Source organism: Pholis gunnellus (assembly GCF_910591455.1).
Source record: "Pholis gunnellus genome assembly, chromosome: 12".
NCBI classification, from domain to species: Eukaryota; Metazoa; Chordata; class Actinopteri; order Perciformes; family Pholidae; genus Pholis; species Pholis gunnellus.
The window spans coordinates 20,976,599-21,002,518 of NC_136539.1; the positions used below are offsets into that span (position 1 = coordinate 20,976,599).

The 25,920-nt window shown below is 42.9% G+C and overlaps 1 protein-coding gene across 1 annotated transcript in view; it reads right to left on the reverse strand.

The window, feature by feature from the left end:
* The window catches only part of plcl1 (phospholipase C like 1), a 66,228-nt gene extending 40,860 nt beyond the window's left edge, over positions 1-25,368 (reverse strand). Inside the window, exon 1 of the mRNA XM_079170087.1 lies at positions 24,635-25,368. Coding sequence (XP_079026213.1) covers positions 24,635-24,814 — 180 coding nt within the window. The 5' untranslated portion in view covers positions 24,815-25,368. The remainder of the gene's footprint in view (positions 1-24,634) is intronic.
* Positions 25,369-25,920: the final 552 nt, after the last annotated feature.

The window sequence follows — 25,920 nt, forward strand, 5'->3', positions numbered from 1 at the left end:
TTGCTCATGAGGACGAACAGAAACAGAGAGCATGGAGGCACGTCCACTAACATCTGGTCCTAAAGTTCTGATTGTATGTTTGATTCGAGTTTGAGAGATGACATAAGATGACGTGCGTGCTTGTGTGCTGACATACGGAATAATGTATGTACACTGAAACAAAGACGCCTTCGTCAGACCTCGTAAATGCAGCAAATCAACAAATCACGTGTGCAGAATCTGTATATATTAGCCATGCAGACGTGAACAAGTGACTTAATCAGATACGCCTCCATCCTCGAATCAGAGCAGCATTCAACAGGTGCAGCATCGAGAACAGAAGATTTTTGTGCAATAATAATTCTGGTTTCTCCTCCGTGTCGTGACAATCAAAACGTAAAAGGCATGAACACACGGTGCAGTCATGCGTAGCTGCTAATTTCGATACCACTGAAGAAGAAGAATTGGTTTAACCAGACTGATTGTCAATGGAGGCAAAAAGGTTTGGGGTGCATTCAGGATTTAACTCCAGCGAGCTTCATGTGACTCGTGCAAAATGTAGCTTTTACAGGTGTTATCCTCTATGGGCCTCTATGAGCACTAAAGAACAGGAAGGATTATTGTTTTCTGTCCAATGGGGGGGGGGGGGGGGGGTGCTTTAAGAGTCTACTCCCATCCTCACTCTCACTCTCATCATCATAGCATCATAGCCCAGCTGCCATTAGGCTTTTCTTCATCTCTCAGTATCAATCTGTCTCTGCTGTCGTTTCATCACTGTCTCCATTGTCGTGTTGATTGTCTCTCGAGGGAGGCCCTACAGCAATCTTCCAATCTCCACCTCTCCTCCGCCTTCTTTCATTGCCTTGTGCTCCACTTTTCTTCGCTGTATTTTTTTTTCTTAACACCATACACTTGCATCTTCTTCTTCTCCCACAAGCTCCAACATTGTTGGCTCACTCTCTCTGGTCCTGCCCCCCCCCCCTTATTTCACAGCTGGATAGGACACACACAGGGCAGTAATGAGTGCACACAATGATGTCTGCAGGAGGCACGCTTTCAGAGGCCATCCTGGATCACGATGTAACCATGGAAATAAGTGACACTGTGGTGACACACACACACACACACACACACACACACACACACACACACACACACACACACACAGACAGAGGGATGTGATGCTCTTGACTCATCCGACACAGAATTCATTCATAGTAAAGATTTTTCGGTTTGTCACCACATCACTCCACAGGGGCAGCTTAGACCCCCGAGAACACGTTGATGCCTCAGGGGACAATAATAACAACATACGTCTTACAGTAAGACAAACAAAAATACACAGTAGACATCACATGACGGGATGGTAAAACTACACAAATACTTGGAAGTCCTATGTGTCAAAATGACACATAGCATGAATGAACATATATGAGCTGGCAGTTCATACAACACAGCTCACACACATACAGGCCAAGTGGGATACAAGTCCTAAAGGCTAAAGAATATGCGCTGGTGGCCAAAGGGTAAAGGCCTGAAAACTGAACCACAATATCCATGATTCAAGTCCAGACAGAGCTTTGCTGCCTGTCGTCTCCAAACTCATCCCTCTCCTCTACTTTCTGCAATCTCGGTACACCAGAAAAAAAGTCTAAGTTCCCCAGAAAAAAAGTCAAAGTACACAAAAAAAGTTCACTAGAAAAAAGTCTAAGTACAAAAAAAGTCAAAGTTCACTAGAAAAAAGTACACAAAAAAAGTTTACTAGAAAAAAGTCTTAACTACACAAAAAAACACGTCAATTTTTTTTAAGTTCACTAGAAAATACCAAAGCCAAATGAATCCGCGCTACATCACATTATGCACTCTAAACTAAAATGGTGCTAATCAGAACCCAAAGGTGGTTCTCTGGCTTGTAATAATAGGGACACCTGCTTTGGTGCTATTTAGCACCCATCTTTAAAGAGGTGCTATACGACACCTTCTGAGGGGACATTTAGCACTATATTGCTGTACAAAAACGGTGCTAAATGAAATGATGAATTATTTATTTATTTAGTATATGTATGTTTTTTTTGTGGATCCATGTGACACTGAAGAACACATTGGAAATAGAGTTTTATGCTTTTATAGTTCTCAACATACCACAAAAAATACAAATGCACAGTGATCACATGCAGACGACGGTTCGAAGGGCTTGTCAACTGGAAACGTGACCGTTAAATCGCCCGTGAGTATGAGCTCAACGGCCGTGAAGGTGTGAGGGCAAAGTTGAGCTCACTTAGAGGAGGAGAAATGGAGGGGGAAAAAAAAATGACAGCAACATCCATTTTGCAGTTTATTGAAAGTTGGGAGTTTCTATTTGGCCGAGGCAAACTGCAGTCAATGGAGAGAATATGAGGCTGACGCGCGCTGCTGCACGGCTAATGGTTTGCTTCCACAGTGTTGTGGGTCACGTCTTTCCGAATTTCAATTACACCTGGCGAGAACACACAAACACGCACGCTCTATGTGCCTCATGCGGCGCTCTGATGTGCAATAAGAGTATTTGCATTCACCCCGGGTTTCATGCTTCACTGACATGCTCAAGACTAAAGTGGCTCTCTAACACAGCACCAAGAGATGAGACCCGACTTCTCTCAATGGAAAGGTGATTGCTCTAAAGAAAAAAAGTCAAACATACATTCACAAATCAACACAAATTCACACAAGTTTAAAAGCAAATAGAAGAAAAGTGCACCTCAAGCTGTGTTACACAATCTGTCACAATAAATAAAGACAATTAATAATGAATAAAATGAACTTGATTCTCCTGGTTGCTCGTTATTGACTTTAATAAGACAGGAGAGAGAAGAGACAGAGTCAATAAAGCAGGAGAAGAGAGCAATAAGGAGGAGAGGGTTCGGTATTGTTGAGACTTGTGATTCCTCACCGACTCCTCCTCGTGTGATTCTTGGTTCAGACTCTTGGCATATGTATTGAGCAAAAAGAAAAATACACTGAAAGCTAAAAACACCCTTTATTTTAAGCATTGCAGAATTACTTGTCATGACCGAATAATTAGAAACCATTGGTTGTTTTTTCATTTTATTCTTCTTTGACTCAAGCTTTTCTGGCCACAGAATCATTATCTGCTGTAATACTACTAAAAAACTCTCGTTCAAAAACATCCAAAGTCGCACAAAATTCACTCAAATTACTTCAAACGGCCTTTTAAAAGTTGCTACAGGGAATGAATGGCTCTCCATACTGGCTACCTGCACCGGACGCATTTCAGCTGCATTCTTTGTTGTTCTTTGTCAATAAATACAGCTGTCCACACCGGCTTTACAACAGCTTTTTAAATCGCACTTTATGCACAAAGAAATCTGTTTTCTTTTGGTTTATCTAGATGAACCAACTCCGAATATTTGCAGAACAGTATTGGATGAAAACACGCACACATTTGAATAGTCCTGCAGATTTTCTGAAAATGCTGTAGAAATATGGGCTGTATTTGGTTGGAAACTTGGCTACTGTTAGTATGAACCGTTAAGCACTTTTGATGCTTTGAACAGCTCCTGATGATTCAAGGGGGAAGTGTAACATGTGCATTTAATGCTCCAACTGCTGCCCACCCAACACTGTCCATGCAGAAAATGCACTTTCACCTCAAGAACCCTGGATACTTGAAATAAAGCCTCCCACTACTGATTAATGCATTTTTGCTTTTCCTTATGCCCATTCCCTAACTCTTCCTCTCTCCTTGGCTCCTCCCAGCGAGGACATGAGAGAAATGCGAGGAAGAGATGAGAGGAAGAGACGAGAGGACGGATGAACCAAAGCTGCCAAATGAGAAATCCTTGGTTCCATAGCAGCTAAAGCGCCAGTTGCTTAAAACTGTGTGCCACACATGTGGAGGTACGGCATTTATACTTCACGGCACCTGATAAAAGTCCTCCGCGTAGGATGTACCTGTGCTTTCTTGCTCGACGCCTTCTCGAGGTGCATTTAATGGATTAGAAGCTCCACCGTGATGGCAGAAGGGGAAAGATTTTAGGGTGAGGACGCAAGGAAGCATAAGCAAGCATAATGAAACGCAACCCATAATTTGACACAGGTAGAGTGGCACACAACGTCAAACTGACAGAAAGACAATCCAGTGTTGCATGTGTGAACATTGAACATCAGCTACACGGCGGAGACCAAACCATTCATCACTCGGAGTCCTGACAGCCGAGAGGAAAGTATGATGGGCCGAGAAGAGAGCGGTGGAATTAAACCCCTGATAAGATAAGGCACTGAGGCTAAAAGAGGAAGGTGGGACACAATGGAACAGAGCTGAAGTGAAGATGCCGTCAACTGTGTGTGTGTGCGTGTGCGTGTGCGTGTGTGTCTGTGAGTGACAGGCGAAGACGGAGATGGAGAGGACAGCTTTGTGCGCAGGCAGACACGGAGCAGCGCTAAATAAATCAGCCGGCGCTGCAACTAAGTGTGACTGAAATGTTTACGATACGGCAGCATAATGGAGAGAGAGAGGGAGAAGAGAGAGAAGAGAAAGAGAAAGAGAGAGAGAGAGAGAGAGCGAAGCCCGTCTGCCGTTCATTCGAGAAACAGAAAAAGAAATTACCAAAATAAGAATAGGGTGTAGGTGGATCTTTGTTAAGTAGAGGCAGACAAAGGAGCAGTCTGACTGGGTTAAATGCTTCTTAAAACACCCACACCTATTATTTTCTATACAAGCCCACACATCGGTGGAGGCTAGACGTCTTTCTACGTATATATAGTTGAATATGAGCTTAAATATCAGTATACTTAAGTCTTTTGGATAAAGTTACAGTTAAAGTCTTCACAGAGTGATGCTGTGACTGAACAATGATTTAAAAAAGAAAAATAAAAAGGTTCAACCTGCTGAAATGATCCTCAACTACAGCGTAGCTGACCCAGCATTTAGCAACCCTAATGAGGCACCACAACAACATAACGTCTGACATAAGATGCAGTTGTTAGCATGTCTGGCTAACTAGCTTACTACCTACAGTAGTAACCACAGACTGTCGTGACGTCATTCATTGGCTTATGGACTGCCGTTTTGAAGCCTCGGATTACGGATTACGGATTACAGCCGTCGCCATGTTGTTTTTTTGGCAACCGATGAACGGAAAATAGCATATTTGGAATGCGGAGGAGTGACGTAGAGGCGACGTATACGGCTCTGGTAGCGGCAACAACCTGTCAATCACAGTAAGCCCCGCCCTAAAGCATCCCCTGCGTTATGGTCTGTTTGACTCTAAATGGACCATCATTTACTGAATGAACATCATGCTGTATTGAAGAAGACTTGAAACTAGAGATTGAGACCATAAACTCATGTTTACAATGTTTACTGAGGTAATAAATCAAGAGAGAAGGAGAGTCATTTTCTCATAGACTTCTATACAACCAGAGTCGCCGCCCCCTGGTGGCCATTAGAGAGAATGCACGGTTTTCTTTCCCAACCAAAATGTTTCCAATCAAAAGTAGTCAGCAATAGCTCCAAAAGTCGTAAAGAGTTGCCAGATGATTTTATATCATTTGTATTTTGTGTTGTCACTGCACATTAATCTGCATAAAGCTTAGTTTTGGACATTGACACTCAACAGCAGCCTCAGCCAAGCTAAAATCTTTTTCTCTTGAAATATTGAAAGTGTAATATTACTATTTGAAAACGAGTACGGAGAGGCTAAGTATCTAGACATGTCGGAACAATATAATAATCTTCCATACCTCCTTATAATAGCCTACTTATAAAACTAGGACTATCTACACTGCAATGCTGTTTCCTTATTACGTTTGTCTGCTTCTGTCTAATTTCAAGTGGAAAATCTGCTTACTGCTATAAGTAGACGTATGGGTGACAAATGACACAATAAACTGCAACATGAGTGTGATGCCCTTAAGTGTGAAGGTGGAACAGTCACACAGGAGCCGGCTAATTACTACTAATTGGTGACATTATGTCTCTAGCAGTTGTGTTTAATCTACGATTAGTGACCTTAGCTCTGCGTGTCATCAATGTTTGAATTTATCCCAATTAGCGTCTTGTGTCCCCAATCAGTCAAAGACGCAAAGTATGAAAGGATCCTTGAATCTTGAACCTGGAATAAATAACCCACAGTTTGTGAGTTCATAAGACTTTCCACCATCTTTATAAAGACTTTATGTTCAGAGTCAAACCACCGTTCATTGTCCCAGGCCATGTTCACTGTAATACAAACGCTGGTATTATAAATGAGCTTTACTTATTTAATTCACTCAATTATTTATTTTTCTGTCTTGTTATGTTTCAGCATGATCTGTGTTACTGAAAATGAAAATATTTCTACATCTTTTTGGCTTGTGGCCTCCTAAAATGAAGTAGTTTGTTTCATTTCAAGGATTTTTTGAGCCCTAAAGAAATAAAAAAAGAAATAAAAAAATGTATGCAAGTGAAAAAAAAGCTTAACAGTAGAGAAAATTGTATCCTTGTATCAATAAATGTGCACAACTATGACCACATTACTTAGAAACTGATGAAGACTTTAAAAATGTGGTGATTTTCAGGCAATTTCTGGAGTTATAAATCCTTTAGTCCGAGGCGTTCTCAGCATATCTATGGGCCTTTATTTGACAAACATCCAGGATAATGATATCTCTGGAAAGTGTAAGTCACACTGAATCTATAAATATGTGTCTCCTGTCTGTGTGTTCAGATTTGCCCAACTTATGACAAAGAAGAAGACTGTGATTTGACTCAAATTGCTGCAAACGGGTTCTAAAGGTTTTAAAGTATCTTAAAAGCCTCCATGAGCTGCGTGCCACAGTCAGAACACCTCTGCCCACGGTGTAAGTTGTTTTTCGTTAATTTTTCTGGGCTAATTAAATCCCGTTTTATTCTGAATGTAAATAGAAATGAAAAATTACTTTAAAAAGGGTACTCTGGTGTCTGACAGCTGCTTCGTTTTCTGTAACCGGAGGCATTTTCTGAGCTGCGCCTGCGGCGAAAAGGACTCTCACCTGCTGCAAACTCAGAAAAACACCTACATACCATAAATGTACCTACTATACCTTCCTTAAAACAAATATGGGCATTTTGGGGTAAATGTCTGCAAATGATATAAGTGATAAGCATGCTCATGTGTTAGCTGCCTGACGGAACGCTAACCTTTCACCTCATTAAAGCGTCCCCCTGATTAGGAATGATTCCCTGAATGGGAATAAAGCAGGTGTACGAATTGACGGGATGAACGACTTAACCCGATCTTCTGCGTGATCTTGTCAGAGTTAACTGCAGCGGATTACCTCGGACACTTTGAACCTGAGGAGTAGTAAGCACTTCATTGATGATTTGGCAGGATGTTAAGAGAGGAAAGAAGGTATACGAATGGAATTAAAGAGTAACAGACTGCCGCCTTGTTTAGCACACTGTCACACAGAAAGACCAACAGAACCACTCACTGATATAGAAGCTCTAATGACACTGAAGGTAGTGCACACAAAGACTTCCATGTTCCAACTGCAATATATGACTACCTCAATGTCAAATGGATTTCACTGATGAATGAATCCTTCTGCCTATCTGTCACACAGGCATAAACACACACACACACACACACACACACACACACACACACACACACACACATATATAGGTCTATATATATATATATATGATACGAATATGACGCAAGTTATGAAGAAGGCGCTGTCGTCTCACACGGTCATCAATAACCCGAACCCTGAACAACAAACGAAGAGTGATGAACCGACTGGAGGGAAATACGTTCAATATGCTGTCGAGAGTGCTGGACGTGCTGCCGACCGGTCCTGGACTGTGCGGAGTTCTGGTCCTCTCGTCACCACACGAAACAATGGATGTAACAATGTACAACTGTCACATGTGATCTCGAGCCATCGGGCCGTCGCCAGGTTGACTTTTTGCAACCGATGTACAGAAGTTAGCAAATTTGGACTGTGGATGAGTAGCGTAGAGACGCTGTATACGGCTCTGGTAGCGGTAGCCCCCTGTCAATCACAGTAAGCCCCACCCTAAAGCGTACCAAGCTTTATGGTCTGTTTGACTCTAAATGGACCATCATTTACTAAATGAACATCATGCTGTATTGAAGAAGACTTGAAACTAGAGATTGAGACCATAAACTCATGTTTGAGAAGTAGAGTCATTTTCTTATAGACTTCTATACAACCACACTTCTTTTTGCACCCAATTAGAGAGAATAGTTTGACACTTCAGCATCGGAAGCTTATTCTTGGGCTCAAAGACAATTATGAGCAAAATAAAATGACTGCAAATCCAGTTTTGACACCTTGGAAAAAAAAAATAATCACGGCTAATTTGTACAACAAAAGAGACCGAAATGATCGCATGGGCGATGTAAGCTATTATGACTCAATGGGTGACGTGAAAAGCTGGCAGATGAGCGAAAGAAAGGAAGAGGTGTTCATACGGAGGGAAGAGAGGACTATTTCTGGGATTTAATAGACTCCTAATGATGCCTCCATTCCTGCAGCAATAACAGAAAAACACGGCAGAGGAGTTAAAGAGGGGAGAGAACATCTCTTCATGCTAGACAAGCTGTAATTATTTTAATTAGCCCTTGTTTAAATCTGAATAGAGGCCCAAAGCTGGAGTTGCAGCACCGAGGTGGGAACCTTCTATATGTGTGTGTGTGTGTGTGTGTGTGTGTGTGTGTGTGTGTGTGTGTGTGTGTGTGTGTGTGTGTGTGTGTGTGTGTGTGTGTGTGTGTGTGTGTGTGTGTGTGTCCCACTATCCTCCAGAGGAATCACTGATTTGCAAAACATCTTTTTTTTGTTTCGTTTTGTCTTTAAGCCTGCTTGTTTGTGTACCAGCCGGGTTCCCCGTCTCCCTGCCTGCTCACTAACAAACTGCTTAACAGCTTCTCCGTCCCATCGCCGCAAAACAAATCTGATGAAAGTAAGAGAACGATATCCAAAGAGCAAGAGGAGCCGTGAGCAGCTCTGTGTGGTTATGGATCATCACTTTCAGCTTGTACAAACTAGTTAAGAGTCCAAATTCCAAAGTAATGGAAAATCTACATGAATGTGCAATTTAAACGTGAATATTAAGGGTTGAGCGCATAAAACAGTGAAGAGATAAACAGGTGGTGGCTGGTACCATTAAACCGTGCATCACGACTGGAATCATTTAAAGCTTATGTTGAAAGCGTTTTAAAGAGGGATCGCTTACCTCGTCATGAATTGAGTTTTATGCAAATGTTATTGTTGTGGATCTTAATGGTCCATCTAGGGACGGGCATGGAAAATGATCCCGGGCTATAAACGCTCTTTTTTCATGCATCATTGGTTCATGTGACATCAACCCTGTCTCCCATAAAATGACATTCCCATGCAACTAAACTACGTTTCTCAAATACGCTGTGGACTTTTGGTTTCACACGGGAGAAAATTCCTGCGTTTGCTTGACCCGCCGCTCCACCTCGACCTCCTCCCTGTGCGGACGTCTGCGGACTACGAGTAGAGACATATTTGAGAAAGTATGTGTCCCTTGAAACATAATTGACAATGCAGTTTTGTCGTATGGGAACATTAACGTCCAGGCTGACAATATTCTGCTCCCTACACAAATACACCTTGAATAAATGAATAAACCAGATGGTGTAATTAAAAGAGTTTCAGTTAAACCTCAAACGGTGGAAAAAGATGTACAACACAAGATGATTCTTTTTGTTTCGTGTGTTAATGTGAGGACGGTTACAGTCATTCTGTTCAGTTCAAACAGATGTTTTCAGCTCTTCAGTGGATGTTTAAGTCACATGTATGTCGTGAATTAGTTTCTATACTGCGTTTAGTTTTTTATCGATACACCAACTTTCCCACCTCGGCTAAGCGTAAACATTTTTTAAAAGATATTATAGGTTGTTTTTCTTCCAGCGTCTTCACTTTATGCAGAATCTAAAAGTGTGCTTAAAAACAGGTGGACAGAAACACACATTGCAGCCTCAGCCTCCTACAGCTTGAACTGCAGCTGAAACCCTCCAAAAATCTGCTGAGAGAAAAAAAATATTTAAAAAACACGTGTGTGTGTATGAAAAAGAGAGCCAGATGGAGAAGTCAGAGGAGCCATTTTCTCCCCCCCTCCCCTCTCTCAGTAGCCAAGGAAACCAACCAAAGTTGTCCTCATTCGAGGTTAAAGGTCACGGGTGACGTGCAGGAAACGGCCGCTGGAGGACAGAGAAGCTGATGGAGGGGGAGATTTGATTTTACCGTCAGAGTGACACGAGAGAGAGTGTGGCAGAGACGACGAGGAGAGCCTGAACGGCCGTAACGAGGAGGTTTTTATGGCTTCTGTGAGATGTGTCCACTCCGCCCAACATGTCTGGGAGCACAATGACCTCACCGCCCGAATCCAGTGAGCAACACTGGGCTGAACTAGTCACGCTGTTCACACAAAGCAGCCGAATGTGTCCGCTTTAGATCCAGATCAGCTCAACTGGGAAAAAGGACAATTTACACAAATCACTCTGCACGTGACGTGATTTATTTGCTGAGGTTTTGACATCAAACTTAAAATCATTCATCAATTAACTGAAAATGAATCTGTAATTATTCTGATAATTGATTCAATGATAGTGATTCATAAAGCACAAACACCAAACATCTTTTCGATTTGTTTAATTTATTCGTTACTATAATGTTTTTGCTTTTTTTTGTTTTGTACCGTGCGTTTAAATGTCTTTTCATTTCAGTGTTTTCGTGCCTTGAAAACGTCAAATTAAAGTTTTAAATACATTTCTGACATTGTATTTACTAAATAAATGACACGATTAATTGAGGAAATAACCAACAGTGAGCTATAAAGTTGGCTGCTGGTGCTCAAAGCATCCAAAAATGACATCAACAGCAAAGTCCTCCTTCACAGGCAACATCCCATAGTTACCTCACTGTGGATCGTTCTCTCCGTGAAGACTTTTAATTGGGGCTGTTTTCCTGAGCAGAACATATTTTAATGAGGCGTGCGGATCGTCCTGAGCGACAGAGGCGTTTCTTTCTTGAAAGAGACGGTGAGGCGGTGGCATCTCAAAACATTAGAAAAAGAAAGATCTGCATGATGGGCTCAGATCCTCACGTTTCTCTGCTGCCCTCTTGTTTCTACGTCTTTATTTTGGTTTCAGGATTGCCTCTGAATTTGCACGTTTTCTCGTACTTCTTCTTTTAAAAGTTTGTGTCAAAGAGACTGAAACGGCTTGGTATTTATGTGTCTGTATGTGATGCAGTATAAATAGATATGCCACTGTGACCTCTGACCGTCTCTCTACTGGCCGCTATCCAACACGATGCTCCTGCAGCAAACAGACGATTTATGCAGAATTCTTCTTTTTTTTTTTTTGTATTTGGCACGTCAACAGGAAACGGGGTTTGTTATTGTTGAAAAGAAGCAGGTGGGAACTTTACGTGTTCAATCATCTGGTCCTCCAGCGGGATGGATGTTTACCCTCTTTCTTTCTTATTGCCGGATGTCCATCAAGTATCAGGCAACGAGAATGCAGGAAACGTTCCAGAACGTTGCTTCTTTTAGAGGTTACTGAATTAAAAAAAAAAAAAAAAAAAACTCAGGAATTTCATAAGCTTTGCCACAATGTCAAGCATTGCTTCTGTTCACATGACCCCACAAAGCAGAGGCATTCTGGGTAAAAAGAATGTGTGAAATGAGCATTTGACTTGAGATACAGGAGCTTTGGCTGTGTGTGAACCTTCCACCTACTGTACATGTCACCCGACTTCATACCATGTGGACATATATATATAAAGAATTTAGAGGAGGTTTTATATAGAAATTATAAATCATGCAACATAAGCGGCTGGCGGAGATGGTGAATTCTTGTACAGGATGTCATGAGCGGTGGATTAAAGAGGACAGCGAGCAGCAGAGCTCACGTCCAGCTCGTTACTCTTGTGATATGTTATCTAGCAAATCTACAGAACACTCAGATCCAAAATGTTTTGTTGTTTTATGGAGAACAAACGGCCTTATTGAGTTTATGCCATTTAAAGCTGCTCACACTTACAATCTCAGGACAAACAAGCTTTACTTTGGGCTTAAAGGATAAAACTGGGGTCGTTCTGTGTTTCTCTGATAAATCCCATGAAAAGATCAAAAACAAAAGTGCATGTATCCGTCTGCAAGTATTAGTCTGTGGCACACAACCCCGAGTCTTTGTGTTCTTACTAACGACGTAAATCTTTAACAACACAAACTTCATTAAAAATAAAAAGGCTCAGTCATTCCCTCAAGCAGTAGTTTTTAGCACACTTTACACAAACAAGAGTAGAAAATGCATTTGTTGGAGACTAGTTTCAGAGGCGGATTAATACAAATGTAATATATGTACAGTATATATATATATATATATATAGAAAAAAATAGAAAAAAATCTAATTTCTTAAAGCCAAAGGTGACGTCTTCAAATTGCTTGTTGATCAGCAGTCCAAAAACAAATGCTAAAGTTATCCAGTATACATAGACGGTATGAAATATGGACATAGTCTGAATCTCAAAGTGTTTGAATCCGACCATCGACGTCTTGGCAGCGATGAGTTGTATATTAAAAAGTCTTTGTATTATTTCTGCTGTAAAGGTGGGCACTTTAACGTGGGGGTCTGTCGAGATCGACTCTCTTTTGGAGTCTGCCTCAAGTGGCCATTTGTGGAACTGCAGTTTTTGGCAATTTGCCGCTTGACATTCACACAACAGAAGCAGCAAAAATGTACAATTACTAGGGAGGAAACAAGTTGATGTTTTGAAAAACTACTCAAGCAAATTATTGATTATCAAAATAGTTGATTCATTTTCTGTGGATCGATTGATTGGCAAAGCTCCAATGTCTATTTGTGGGAGTTCCTCAACTGACGCTGTAGAGACTTTTAGAGAATCCACCAGCTTTGGGAAGTCATGGCACCTCCTTCCTCTTCTCTAGCCGGGGGCCACAACAGCTGAAAGGCCAAGGTTTCCCAGGAAAGTGCGTCTCTTGTGAGATCTCCTGGGTTCCCAAGTTTGGAATTTGGAACTTCTCATGGGAAGCTCCTTGGACGGCATCTTGACTGTCGTCCCGTTCAGAGCTCACGTCGCCGGAGCTAGCGTCGTCATTCTCAAGTTTTGCTTTTAACTCATAATTGGCACAAAAACAAAATTCCTCATCAGCAGTAGCCATCTTTGTCTTCAAAAGAAACTGCCGCTTTTCACTAAACCTGACGCCCAGGTGCTGCACCGTCATGTTACTGTGACAGTGAGCTAATATTAACAACATTTTTCAACATTGTGTCTGTATTTATTCACTGATCAACGAATTCATGAGGCCAAACAGGGAAACACAACATTATCCGCCATCGCATGCATCCAGCATATAGATATATATATCCTGCCTATATAACAGTCTTACACAGCCTACAAATGTTTGAGAGGAAAATCTTTTTTCTTTTTGACACCTTGTTAAAGACACTTAGTTTGAGGATTACCAGGGAGTTCACTGCTTAATTGAACGAACTGGGCGTATTAGTCATGGTGTAATATAGTCCCGCGGTACGCGTTTAAGGGTTGATATGCTTTTAACGAGGACGTAATGTACTGTGAATCACAGCTGAGCTGACGACCTCTCAGACAGCAGTGACTAGAGCTCCACTGATAAAAGCTAATTCACTTTGAAGGTTCATTGTTAAAGATTCGCTGGAACATGTACCGACACCATTACTACAAATGAGTGTATGCAAACTAACGCTTATAATCGTCGGCTACAGAAGCTTGATTGGGTCCAGTCAGATGGATGAGAGGACCACTCCATATTCCTTAATGGTCTTACACGCTTTTAGTAAAAATGGATATTATTCCGTATGAAGCATTTGTTTTGTACATGATGGTACAAAATGGTTCAACAAGACTGACAATTTAAAAAGGGCAGGAAGAGTCAATCACAGTAGCCCCACAGTTAGGCTCTAAATGGACGTTTACTAAATGAACATCATGCTGTATTGAAGAAGACTTGAAACTAGAGATTGAGACCATAAACTCATGTTTACAATGTTTACTGAGGTAATAAATCAAGAGAGAAGTAGAGTCATTTTCTCATAGACTTCTATACAACCAGAGGAGTCGCCCCCTGGTGGACATTAGAGAGAATGCAGCTTTAAGGCACTTCAGCATTGGCTTCATTTTTTGGAGGTTGCCGCCTGGGACGGACAAATCACAGTTGTGAATCTAACCATTGGGTAGACTGCAGAGACCCCAAAGAAAAATGGGTTCCCATAATATTTAGAGCCCAATTGCACCGTTGAATAGTAATCGAGGGTAACTTGTGCTTTTCTGAACTGGGAAAACAAATTCCAAAAGGTGCAGTGACGCATAACAGTCATGTATCTGTCAGATGTGAAGAATTATGAGAATTTCAGCAAAAAGTTGAATATGTGATTCTACTTTTCTCCATTTGTTTTTTTTTTTCAGGACACTGAGAATTTGAAAGTAAATCTCGTGCACGAGGTAGAAAAGGAATGCTTTTGGTTACAGCGTGACACTAGAACAGCCGAGAGGAATGAGTTTATAAACTGCATCATGGATTGTAGAGGGAGAAAAACAAGAGGGATCAACTGTGGGGGGAAAAAAAGAGAAAGATAGAAAAGAGAAAATGTTATTATTTCTAGTAAAAACGTCTCTTCAACAGCAGCAGAATGCTACTTTATATTGGAACACAGCAATATGTAGCGTCAATATATTGCTGTGGGAGGACGCACGAGTGCTGTATCACTTCTTTTCTTTGTCCAGTCTCTTTTCTGTTCTCACCTTTTACACGTTTGCTACCTCCATCGATTTGTGCCTTCAAAAAGCACACGACTGTCCTTCTTCCTCGTGTCTCTCAGAATCCACCACCTCTCCCATGTCATTATCATTTCCTCTTTTCTCTCGTTCTGCAGCAATTCGTTCTGCAAGGCTGAATAAATAGGATGAAATAGGAGAGAGAGAGGGAGCACTGGTGTGCAACAAATGCAATAATTTCAGATGAGATTTCTTCCAAAAGTCTTTTCAAATGCATCAATTGTAAAAATCGAGGCCACAACCAAGAACTAATGTCAAACTTTAAGGGTAGAAAGTTAAAAAAAAAGATAATCGTATACAGGTTTATTTTCCATGAGCATTTATGTATAGAGTGTTGTACTCGTACTACTGTATTTTAGCAGTTCACTCAACCTGATGATACCTTAAAGCGTCAAACAACAGCAGCTCAACAGGTGAACACACCCAGCGATTATTAAACATGAAGCCTCTGGCTAATCAGGATGTTGACTCAAATAGTTGTATTTCAAACAGCTGCGTAATAGTGAGGAAACGTACACCTGACACCGAGTGCTCCGCTGTGCTTTTATTAATGTTATACAACCTTATTATCATGGCGTCACCATGCCGTACTGGTGCAGGTCTTTTTTTAAAAAAAGGTGCTACTGCTCAGCAGCAAACAGCAGGCAGACACAGTTACAAACCAGCAGGTGAATATATAGTGGAGCATTCAGCAGCTCCAGAGATAGATATTTCCCTCAGGAGCTGGTGGAGAATGAAATAAATTCATCAGGTAGCAAGAAACGCGACTCTAAATATCTGCTGGATGTGTGTGAAAAGGTAACAACTTGCCATTTGGAGATTTGATTTGAGGGATGATTATTTATATACATTGCTAATCGCGCAGACTACTGGACCCGTCAGCCTGATGTTTCTGTGCACATTTATGAGCCTGTGCCCCTCGATGTTGTGGTGATTTACAATTTGTACCGTTTTATATCGTCACTGACTGATGACGTTAGCGAGCGATCGACTTCAGTAGCAAAAGGCATATCCGGAAAACACAAGCCTCATCTCGTCTGCTGCAGGCCACACTTTGTCTCAAAAACAGACACGCATGGAAAAGTTTTGTCTCATTTTGAACCCCAAGCATCTGCAGATCATCCATAAATTATGATCCGCTAAAGTGATACGCTACAAGATTAATAAATCCCCATTTGTGTTTATCTTTGCCACCATCTTGACTGTGAGGGAGCTGAAAGATAAAATCAAGTGAGATTCTACTCTTCTTTGTATATTTACTGCAGTAGATGTATCAGTATAAGTGTCTACCTGCTTCCTCTTACAGCAGATGGTATTTAGCTAGTAATTATCTGGTAAAATACATCTCTTCTCCTGGTGTGAGATAAATGTGTTTTAAGCTAAATCCCTGACAACTAAATGTAATAAACAAATTAAAAAAAAAACGTAAAATGTGATGATTTGTTAAAGTTGTGTTTATGGATGTTTCTGCTGCCCCCAAGTGGCCAAGAAATGTGTTAATGCTGGTTTATGAAACCAGGAGTGAGGAAAGAAAGTAGCTCATTAATATCAGACAAACAAACAGTGATTACAGTCCTGAATAAAGTCTGTTCTCCACTGGTAAACACACACACACACATACACACACACAGTGTTTGGGGCGTGGAAGGGCAGGAAGCTGGGTTGGGATTGAAAGGGGCAGTTTGTCATGGGTCCTGTGTGTGGTAGCCATGGCAGCAGGCGTGTGCGGTGCCAGGGATGTCCGCTGGTCCCGGTGAAGTCACAGCAGCCGACGCTGGCAGCCGCACAGCATTCCTCCTCTCTAAAAGAGCTGAAACATGCCCTTCACGCACACTCAATGACTTACAAACACACACAATGACTTACAAACACACACACACACTCAATGACTTACAAACACACCACACACACACACACACACACACACAATGACTTACACGTACACTTGCACATGTGATGTTAGTGACTCACTGACCAGAAAGAAGCCTCCTCAAAAACACAAACACACACTGACAGACACACACAAGCTACCCTAAATGTGTTTATGTATGTATGTGTTTACTACAACAATAAACACTCTTTATGTACATGAGACAGACACACACACACACACACACACACACACACACACCCATAACTAGGCTCAACTGTCTGGTAAATCAGGACACACCTATTGGCATTGAAACCAGCACGTCAGCTGAACACTCATAACTGAAATAATGAAACACAGCTGCTGAAGGAAACAGACAGTAGGAGCATGCAGAGACTTAGATTTGCTCTCAAACCGAGAGTTTAGCCTGAAAACACTTTTTGAACACTGAACCCAGTCCACCCCAACTGAGCTACGAAGAAAACTTCACAGACTGAAAGACTTCACATGGTGATAACATCATAAGTGACATTCCTGCACTGGCGACAAAATAAAACAGAGATAAAATGCCTCAACGTGATGCTACACATCTTTCTATCTCGTGGAAGAGACTCCTTCAGTGTGTTTTTATCTCCTTCGTGGCCCATATGAGGATAACATTCCCCGTCAGCACTTTTCATATAAAGACCGAGTCAAAACAACATTTAAAATGTCAACAGTGAAAGCAGCTCATTTGAACTGAATCTAGAGCTTTTTATCTGCAAACTATTTTGATTATCGATCAATCGCTGCAGTCAAAGACGCAGAAAATCTGACAGCTCCAGGTTCTCAAATGATGTTCTTGATCTTGCATTTAGGGATTTAAGGCTAAAATACCAACATTCTGAAGATGTGACGGTACTTGTTTTTTCCCCCGTAGCACAGCTACCTGTGTGTGTGTGTGTGTGTGTGTGTGTGTGTGTGTGTGTGTGTGTGTGTGTGTGTGTGTGTGTGTGTGTGTGTGTGTGTGTGTGTGTTGCCCTCTAGGCTGAAGTTCAAAACAGCAAAACAACTCGACATGCAGTCTCTCGAGTTTTCCCCGATCCATCGACCCTGAGGTTTAACACCACGCACTGCTGAGCTCACACACACACACACACACACACACACACCCACACACACACACACACCAAACTGCATCTGCCTGGATGCCTCTCCTCTCTTTCTTCCCCTCTCCTCCTTTTTCAGTATCTCCCCCTCTCATCGAGTCCTTTGCGCGTCACTTTTTCTACAACCTGTCGAACCACATTGAGCGTTTCTCGTCATCTGTCTGCTCTGGAGATGCTCCCTCTCCGCTTCCAGAAATGAAGTGTCACCCTCTCCTTTGTTTCCCCGCATGTTCGAGGAGAAAAACTGACAGTGATGGAAAGGCACGAACGCTTGTAGAGCGGTTCAAACAGGAAGAGATTTGTAGATATAAACGGCCTCGCCACAGTCACCCTGGCAGCCACTCTGCTTTGAAACTAGTTAGTGTTTTCAGTTATTCAAATCTGAAATCCTCTTTATGCTCTGGTGTTTTAATTCCAGCACTGGAGACCTTGCCGCCTGCAGAGTGAAGGTCACTGTTTAAATCCCACATCATTCGCATTAACTCTAATGACGGACATGAACACTCTCACGTGTATTAAGTCAGTATCTCTCTCTCTCTGTTTTCTATCTCTCACGCTAATTTCCTACACACACACACACACACACACACGAAAAACCTATTCTAACACTCTAACAGAGAACTGTTGGCTTTAAATATCACAAATCCATTTTCCGTGTGCAGGTCGGTCTGACAAATCTGCTCCAAAGTTCAACACAGTTCTTTTAACACACACATCTGAGTTCCAGCCACAATCAATCAATAAAATAACGAGATACTGATAAGATTCCTCACAGCGCTCCGATTGGCCCTTTTTTTTAACATTACCACCAGGTGATATGCGTAATCAGTTAATCACGCTGTGCAAACGCTTCACACGTGGGGGCTCAGCGGAGGCACAGACGGTGACGTAACGTCATTTTCCACCGGTCGGTTGTTTTGCCTTTGAATTGAGCTGAACTCCAGGGCATGAATGTCACTTACATGCATTTGAAAACTTTTCTGCAGGAGGATTTCCTCTCGCTTGGTGTAGGAAACGAAACCTTAGATTGCCATTTCAGTTACAAGGGAGTATTTTTATTGTTCTAATGCCAGCAGTGGTTTTTAGATCTCGCATCCCAACGATGGTACCAAGAAAGACAATATGGTGGACAGCAATGCACGCCACACAATAGTTTTCTTCCATTCTTATTGTTGTTTGCTTAATATTCATTATGACATTACTTACTTGCTTTACATTACAGGCTCAGTGACACTGAAGGGGAGCAGGAAAACCTCACAGCCGATGCAGAGGCAACCCGTAACCCACATAACACGCTCTGCCTTTGTAAAGCTTCCTGTGTCGCCTGAGAAGGGTGCCATTCCTTTTGAGGCTGCACTTTGTGTTTTTTTTTCCCGCAATGAATCGTGTCATATTGTGCCAGAACTACGTGTTCTTTTGTGACTTTTGCAGTCACACACATTTAACTCCTGACCAGCAGCTGCGATGAGGTGGTGTGTGTATCCCGGAGAGATGTGGCACCAGTAGCAGGATGATACTGGGAGACAGAGGGCTCTCAGAGGGCTCTGATTGCTTTGCATTCACACACACACACACACACACACACACACACACACACATCGTATTGTTATTCTTTTTGACGGGTTTCCAGGAGTACGTTGCTAACAAATCATTGTTCGCTTCTCGGCAGTGCAGGAGCGGGACAAGACGATTAGAGCGAACGCAACAAAGTGAGAACAATAAGGCTAAGAAAAACAACCGAAAACATCAAAAGTGCTGCTGAATGAAAGACGAGAGACGGAATAGAAGAGACAATGCAGGGTTTCAGAGCAAAGGGGTTGCAGATGGGAGAGGAGAAGGCAGGCAGAGCGGGATAAGAGACCCACATGGTACTCTGACTGAGAAGGGACAAAAATAAACTCATATCGAACAAACACACGGATCCCACTGTGGCCTTGATGTGAAAATTCCATGACTTTCCTTAACGGAGTGGAGGCACATCTGTGCACTTTGAATTTGTTAAAAACTTTTGTGGCTTGTTAGGCTGATACTCAGCTCACAACGATTTATAGAGCGCTAACCGGCCTGTCTTACTATACAGCTGAAAACCTGTTGGTCGGGCTGTCACCACTTTACTTCAGGCTGAAACATCTCAACAACTGTTGGATGGATTGCAATGACATGTTGCATGGCTATTTATGGTCCCCAGAGGATGCACCACTAGCATGCGAACTATATCACTCATTCATTGAAATATCTCAGCGTTAGCTACATGGATTGGCACAAAATGTTGACCCCTAACCTGAGCACTAGAGTCCCTTTAGAAAAAAACCCTCATTTTACTGCAGCAGGGGTCGGACAGTCTGCCCAACGCAGTCCTGGTTCTGGTTCTCCCGTGCCTCCCTTCCCTTCAGCTGGCCCAGCAATACGGCCCGGTCCTCCAGCGTGGTGACGCTGTTGGGTCCCCAGCGGGGACCGGAGGAGCTCAACTCCCGGCCGGAGGAGGAGGCGCTGCTGCCGAGCTCTCCTCCTCCCGCTGGAGATATAAAGAAATCTTCCTCCTCGTTTAGTTATGCATGTCATATAGATGCATCAGTATGAAATTGAGAGCGTTTCATAACCAGTTAAAAGGTTCCTCACAGTAACTTCAATATAAAATGGTAATGAAAAATGTAGTAGGTTAGCATTTGGCTCAAAGATAGACAGATAGATAGACAGATAGTTCAAAGAATAGTGCAAAAATTAAGGACTAACAAACATAAAAAGTACTTGCATGCATACAGGTGTGGAAATTGAATGTAATTATAAGTGCTAAGTTAAAAAAGATGTATTGCACTGTGCATGAAGGTACAGAACATGTAGTCCAGTCCTCAGCATCACGCCAGTCCTCTAAAGTCCACACTGTAACAAAGAGTCCTGTCAAGTGTGACTCGTGAGAAGGATTTAGATAATCCAGGATGAATTCTTGGAAATCTTTAATATTCAGGATATTCAGCGACCGCTGGAAACCCTGCAGTAATACTACACACGGTCCAACTGTGAGACATCGACTCTCCGAACACAACAGCATGAGAGAGAGAGAGAGATGGTGTCCTTCAACGCTCTAACAGCGAGCAGCCAGGCTGCACACCGGCCTGTCAGAGAGACACCCAACCATGCCTCCCCCTGAGCCTCATCCTGGACAACCTGTGTGTCCGTCCATGTGTGTGTGTGTGTGTGTGTGTGTGTGTGTGTGTGTGTGTGTGTGTGTGTGTGTGTTTTCATTCGATTGTTAATCCCGCACCGTTCTCCCCTCCCAGGCCCGACTGACTGGCGTGTCTACCGTGCGTTTTCCTCCTGGCCTGTTGCTCGGTAATGCTGAAAGCTAAATCGCTGATGGTTTTGCTGGTGGAAAAATTAATACAAACAGCCCGAACACTAATGTGTTTAACTTGATTGAGATTAACGTCCCTTTAACTCACTCTTCACACGGGATGAAGCGGCGCTCCGGCAGCCGCTGCACCATGAATAACAATGCATGAATGAGTGAAACTGAGCCTGAGCGGTGGAGGAGGAACTGTCAAACAGATCTTTCATTTAGTTTTGGTATAATTTAGTGAAATTGCATTAAAATGGTAGCAATGCTCTCAAACAGCACACTTCTCGATTAAAAAGATATTCCAGGTTTCACCCAATTTAATTTGTAATAGCTGGAGGGAAAATGATCATTTGTGATAAGCTCGTTTTGCTATTCGGTTTTCCTTTATTCTTCTCCAGCTCAACATCCTAAAGGAGTACCACCAGACTGTTCTCTAAAGCCAGCCAAGCACATGTAATTACTTTTTTTATTAAACCGGAGAAGAAGGGAGAGTTATTTCTGGCATCAAGGGTCAAGAGTTGACCGGCCGTCCAAGCTTTATCAAGGGTTGGATGAACGTGCAACTCTCCCGGATGAATAATCAGTATAAACAATGAACAGCACAGAAGGAATCTGGTTCTTTGATAAAAAATTTTTTTTAAAAAGGTCAAAGATGGTAAAATAATGCGTTGCTGTGACAATAATGCATCTCCAAAAGCATTAACATTTCATGTCTGTGTCTTTCTACATGATCAACTGTACAATAGAGCCAAAGAGGCCACCAGAAAACCACCACTATGTTAGGCTCATGATTTCAGCGAATCCAATTGGTTTTAAAATGGAAGTATTTCTGAGAATGTTCTCAGCCCATATTCAAAATCATGAGCTGCAACTAATCTACCGATTATTTATTCAATGAGTCGTTAAGTCTCTAAAATGTAAAAGAAAATAGTGAAATAATGACATCACCAATATTTCAAAGGCCACTGTCACTGCTTGCTTTGTTTATTTACCGCTCCAAAACCTTAAAATACTCAGTTTACCGTCATAAATAAGAAAGAAAAACAAACCGTCACAGAAACACTTTTACATTAGACTACTCTGTGTGCTACTGTACTGTATGTGTGTGCGGGGACGGATGATTATGCGTTATTGATCAGTCGTATCATCGCTAAATGTTGAGACTGTTCATTCTATGTAACAGCGCAAATAAAACGATATTTGTACGAGTTCAACGCACATCTGGAGCAATGCTATACACTAATGCTGTGCAGCCAAACATTGTTCAAAACCCTAAAACTTTACTTTTAATTCTAGTGGAAGTCTGCCGATGTTAAAAACAGTGTTGGGTTTGAATATTTCACCGTAAACATCACGACGCTTCAATGAAGCGCTGCAACCATCTGATACAGACGGGTCTCACAGCAGCTGATCATGATGATGAGGATGAGGATGAGGATGAACTTAAACCATCACCTACGTACAGGCTCTTGAGCTGACGATGGAAGAACTGCGCCCATGCATTAGCTTCAGAGTTTGCGGACAGAATGAGGTCCGACTGAACTGCCGGCATGTGTTTGTGTGTTTGATGGGGTGAGCTGAACAAACAGGGGTGTTTATGTGTGTGTGCAGACGGTAACATGGCATGTGTGGGAGTCTCAGACACATGCGAGTGTGTGTGGGTGTGTGTGTGTGTGTGTGTGTGTGTGTGTGTGTGTGTGTTGTAGTAATGCGAGCCGTGCAGGAGCGAACCTCGCCCTTTTCCTTCATTTCAACTGGTGACCTAAATAAAAGGTCTGCTGGTTTCATGGTAAGTAAGAGGTTTGTGTGTGTGCAGTTGGTAGCACGATCCCAGTTGACAGCGTGTCACTAAACATCCTGAAGCTAAGATGCTAAAATATGTCCAGAAAACTATTTTTACTGCTGCAGCATCGGTATAGTTATACATCTAATATGATCCCCAAATAGAGAGGACATTTCTAATTTCAGTTTTCTCATTATCGACTAATCTGAGGATTATTTCCTCAATTAATCAAGACATTTTGAGACATAATTGTGAAAAATGTAATGAATCCAAAATCACAGAACTCAAACCGTTGTCTTTACCTGATCCCCAAACCCAAAGATATTGAGTTACGATCATGTAAAGAAGAATATCATCCCGTTTCTTACTGCTGGAACCAGAGAAAATGTGTTTGTTTATGCTTAAAAATGACTGAAACGACTGCTCATTCCTCAAAACTGTTGCAGATACTTGACTAATCTTACTTCAACTAAAACTCTGACAAAGAATCTAACTGTCAGTGCCTGCCAGTTATTAATAATCTGACATATTTCTGGGGATTCTGAGAGGTATTGATACTCAGCGCCGGCTGTCACAGCTGATAGCGCCTGTCACTGACATCACTCCGCTCATCCGTCCATCCTTTCATCCACTTCCTCCCCAAGCAGCAGTCAAAGGGACTCTCTGTTCAGCTGGGTCTTCCAGATGGGGCTCGCCGGGCCGCCGATACAGTACTGATGAGGAGCTGGCAAAAATCACCACCTGCCCCCTTGACTTCACCGCTGACATGAAATATGGAGCGCGATATTAGCATCAGATGTGAGAAGAAATCCTCCTCCTGCCTGATTTCACATAACCGGAGGTGGACCGGATACGTTTAGACATTAAAAGGTAACGATCCCATAACATGATCCTCACTTCCTCGCCCGTGGGGTTCGGTGACCTGCAACCTGAGCACAGGTGAGGGTGGAAGAGCTACGATGTCAACCGCGACGTCGGCGCGGTCAGTAGGTGAGAGGTCTTTGCAGCAGTGGTGGTACGTTCACCCAAGTACTAGAATATTTTAAATGCATGGCTTTTACTTAGGATCTTACACCCTGATGAAGTTCATTCACAGTGTGAGGTGCATATTCCCATAGCACCATTGTTCCTGTTGAGACTGTATTTAATCCTTAAAGCTCATTCTAATAAGGGGGGGGGGGGGGGGGGGGGGGTAATCCTTAAGGAGCTTTTAAGTGCATGTATGAATCCCCATTGAGCAGCAGAAGCATTTTAGTGTCACAGAAAAAATAAAGGGTCAGAAGTCAAAAGTTGTGCTTCACCTTGCTCTGCTGTGCGATCACCTGAGAATGTGGCATGGCTGCTTTGAAACCTGCGGCCATATGACGAAGAAGGAGACTGTGGAATTTGAAAATTGCGCACATGTGACGCGCGTAAAAGGACGCCACATGAGGGATTATTGCAGACGTGACAATACTCACTGTTGTAATTGAAGAGGTGTGTCACTTGTTGAATCATTTTACAACGTTGTACAAGAATATTTTGTCTCCCGAGAGGTGTTATTTTACACCATTGTTTGGCCATCTTGAACTAACGGGATCCAGTTGTGTTTCCATTCATGCCCCTTAAGGGGAAGGTTCGCGGGTAAAAAGGGGCAGCCGGGGGGGGGGGGGGGTCTTACCTTAATTATGCTGCTCCGGCGAGGTGCAGCCCTCACCGAATCCAGGAGGATGGCATCGGTGTCCTGGCCGCCACCGGGGAGGATGACGCCGCTCCGCCGGCCGCGGGATGCTCTCGGCGGGATGCAGTCCGGCGCTCCGTCGCCGCACAACCCGTCTCCATTCCCATCACGCTCAGACATGACGATGAGAAGCGGAGGACTCGATATTAAGAAACACCGGGAGAGGGAAATTAATCAAGTCGTCGGATCTGACCCGAATAAAGTTTGACTCTGCTGCGGGTGGATGCCATTTAAAGCAGAAAGGTTTTTTTGTTTTCTAAAGCATCCGCCGCTCAGCAGCAGCTCTGACCGACTGAAGGAAACTAATCGCCCCAATTTCATTAATTATGAACAGATTCTCATAGTCACTGAGCACCGAGCCGTGCTGACTTCAGGCTGTTGGTGTGAGCTGATCTCCACGGTCCATTCTCCGCTCCACTCAATGACTCGCCGCTGAAATCAGAGCATCACGCGCAGGTTTACAGCAGACTTGGATGAAAAACTGGACTTGTGCGCTCCCCGGATGCGCGCAACAAGTCTACACCGTGCCCCGTCTTGCTTGCTGTCCTCGAGGCGGGGAAGCCACAGTTTGAGCATAAAAAAAACGCGTAAACCTTCAGTGCGTGAAGAGAAACGAGTAATGCTGCTGATGGGGATAACAGAAGTGTTTCAAAACAATCCAGCGTTGGCTATAAGTCTATACCCGACACCCTGCTCCTCTTCTCCCCCAATACACATCGATGCCAAAGTGCAAGAAAAAGGAGCGAACTTGCGCTGCGGTTTGGCGTCACGTGAAGAGAAGATCCGTTCGTCTGTCAGTGTGGAGCGCGTTGCCCTGACTGAACGCGGCTCCTGTGGTCGTCTTGGGTTCTACTCAAACAGCAACAACAGGCGACTTTTGACGAGAATAGGGAACACAATTGACAGTCGCACCGCCTCTAAACCCGCCACCCCTCCCTTCATACTTCGAACCCAGCTCCTCCCACATGCCGCCCAAAAATCTTGACAGACGCGCGGGGTGGCCAATGCGCTCCTCTGCTGGGACGTTTGGAAGCAGACGGAGGCGCTGATTGGTGGAGTGTCTAGTCTAAAGGTCTGAGAGAGGCTCCTTATCACTCTTAAAGACAATGGAGCAGACACTGGGAGCACTGGAGAGGGCTGCAGGTACAGAAGAAAGCCCAGGAAACATGAGCACTAAATGGATATTGTTTTTAGAATTATTGTCTTAAAAAAGGATGAGAAACTAC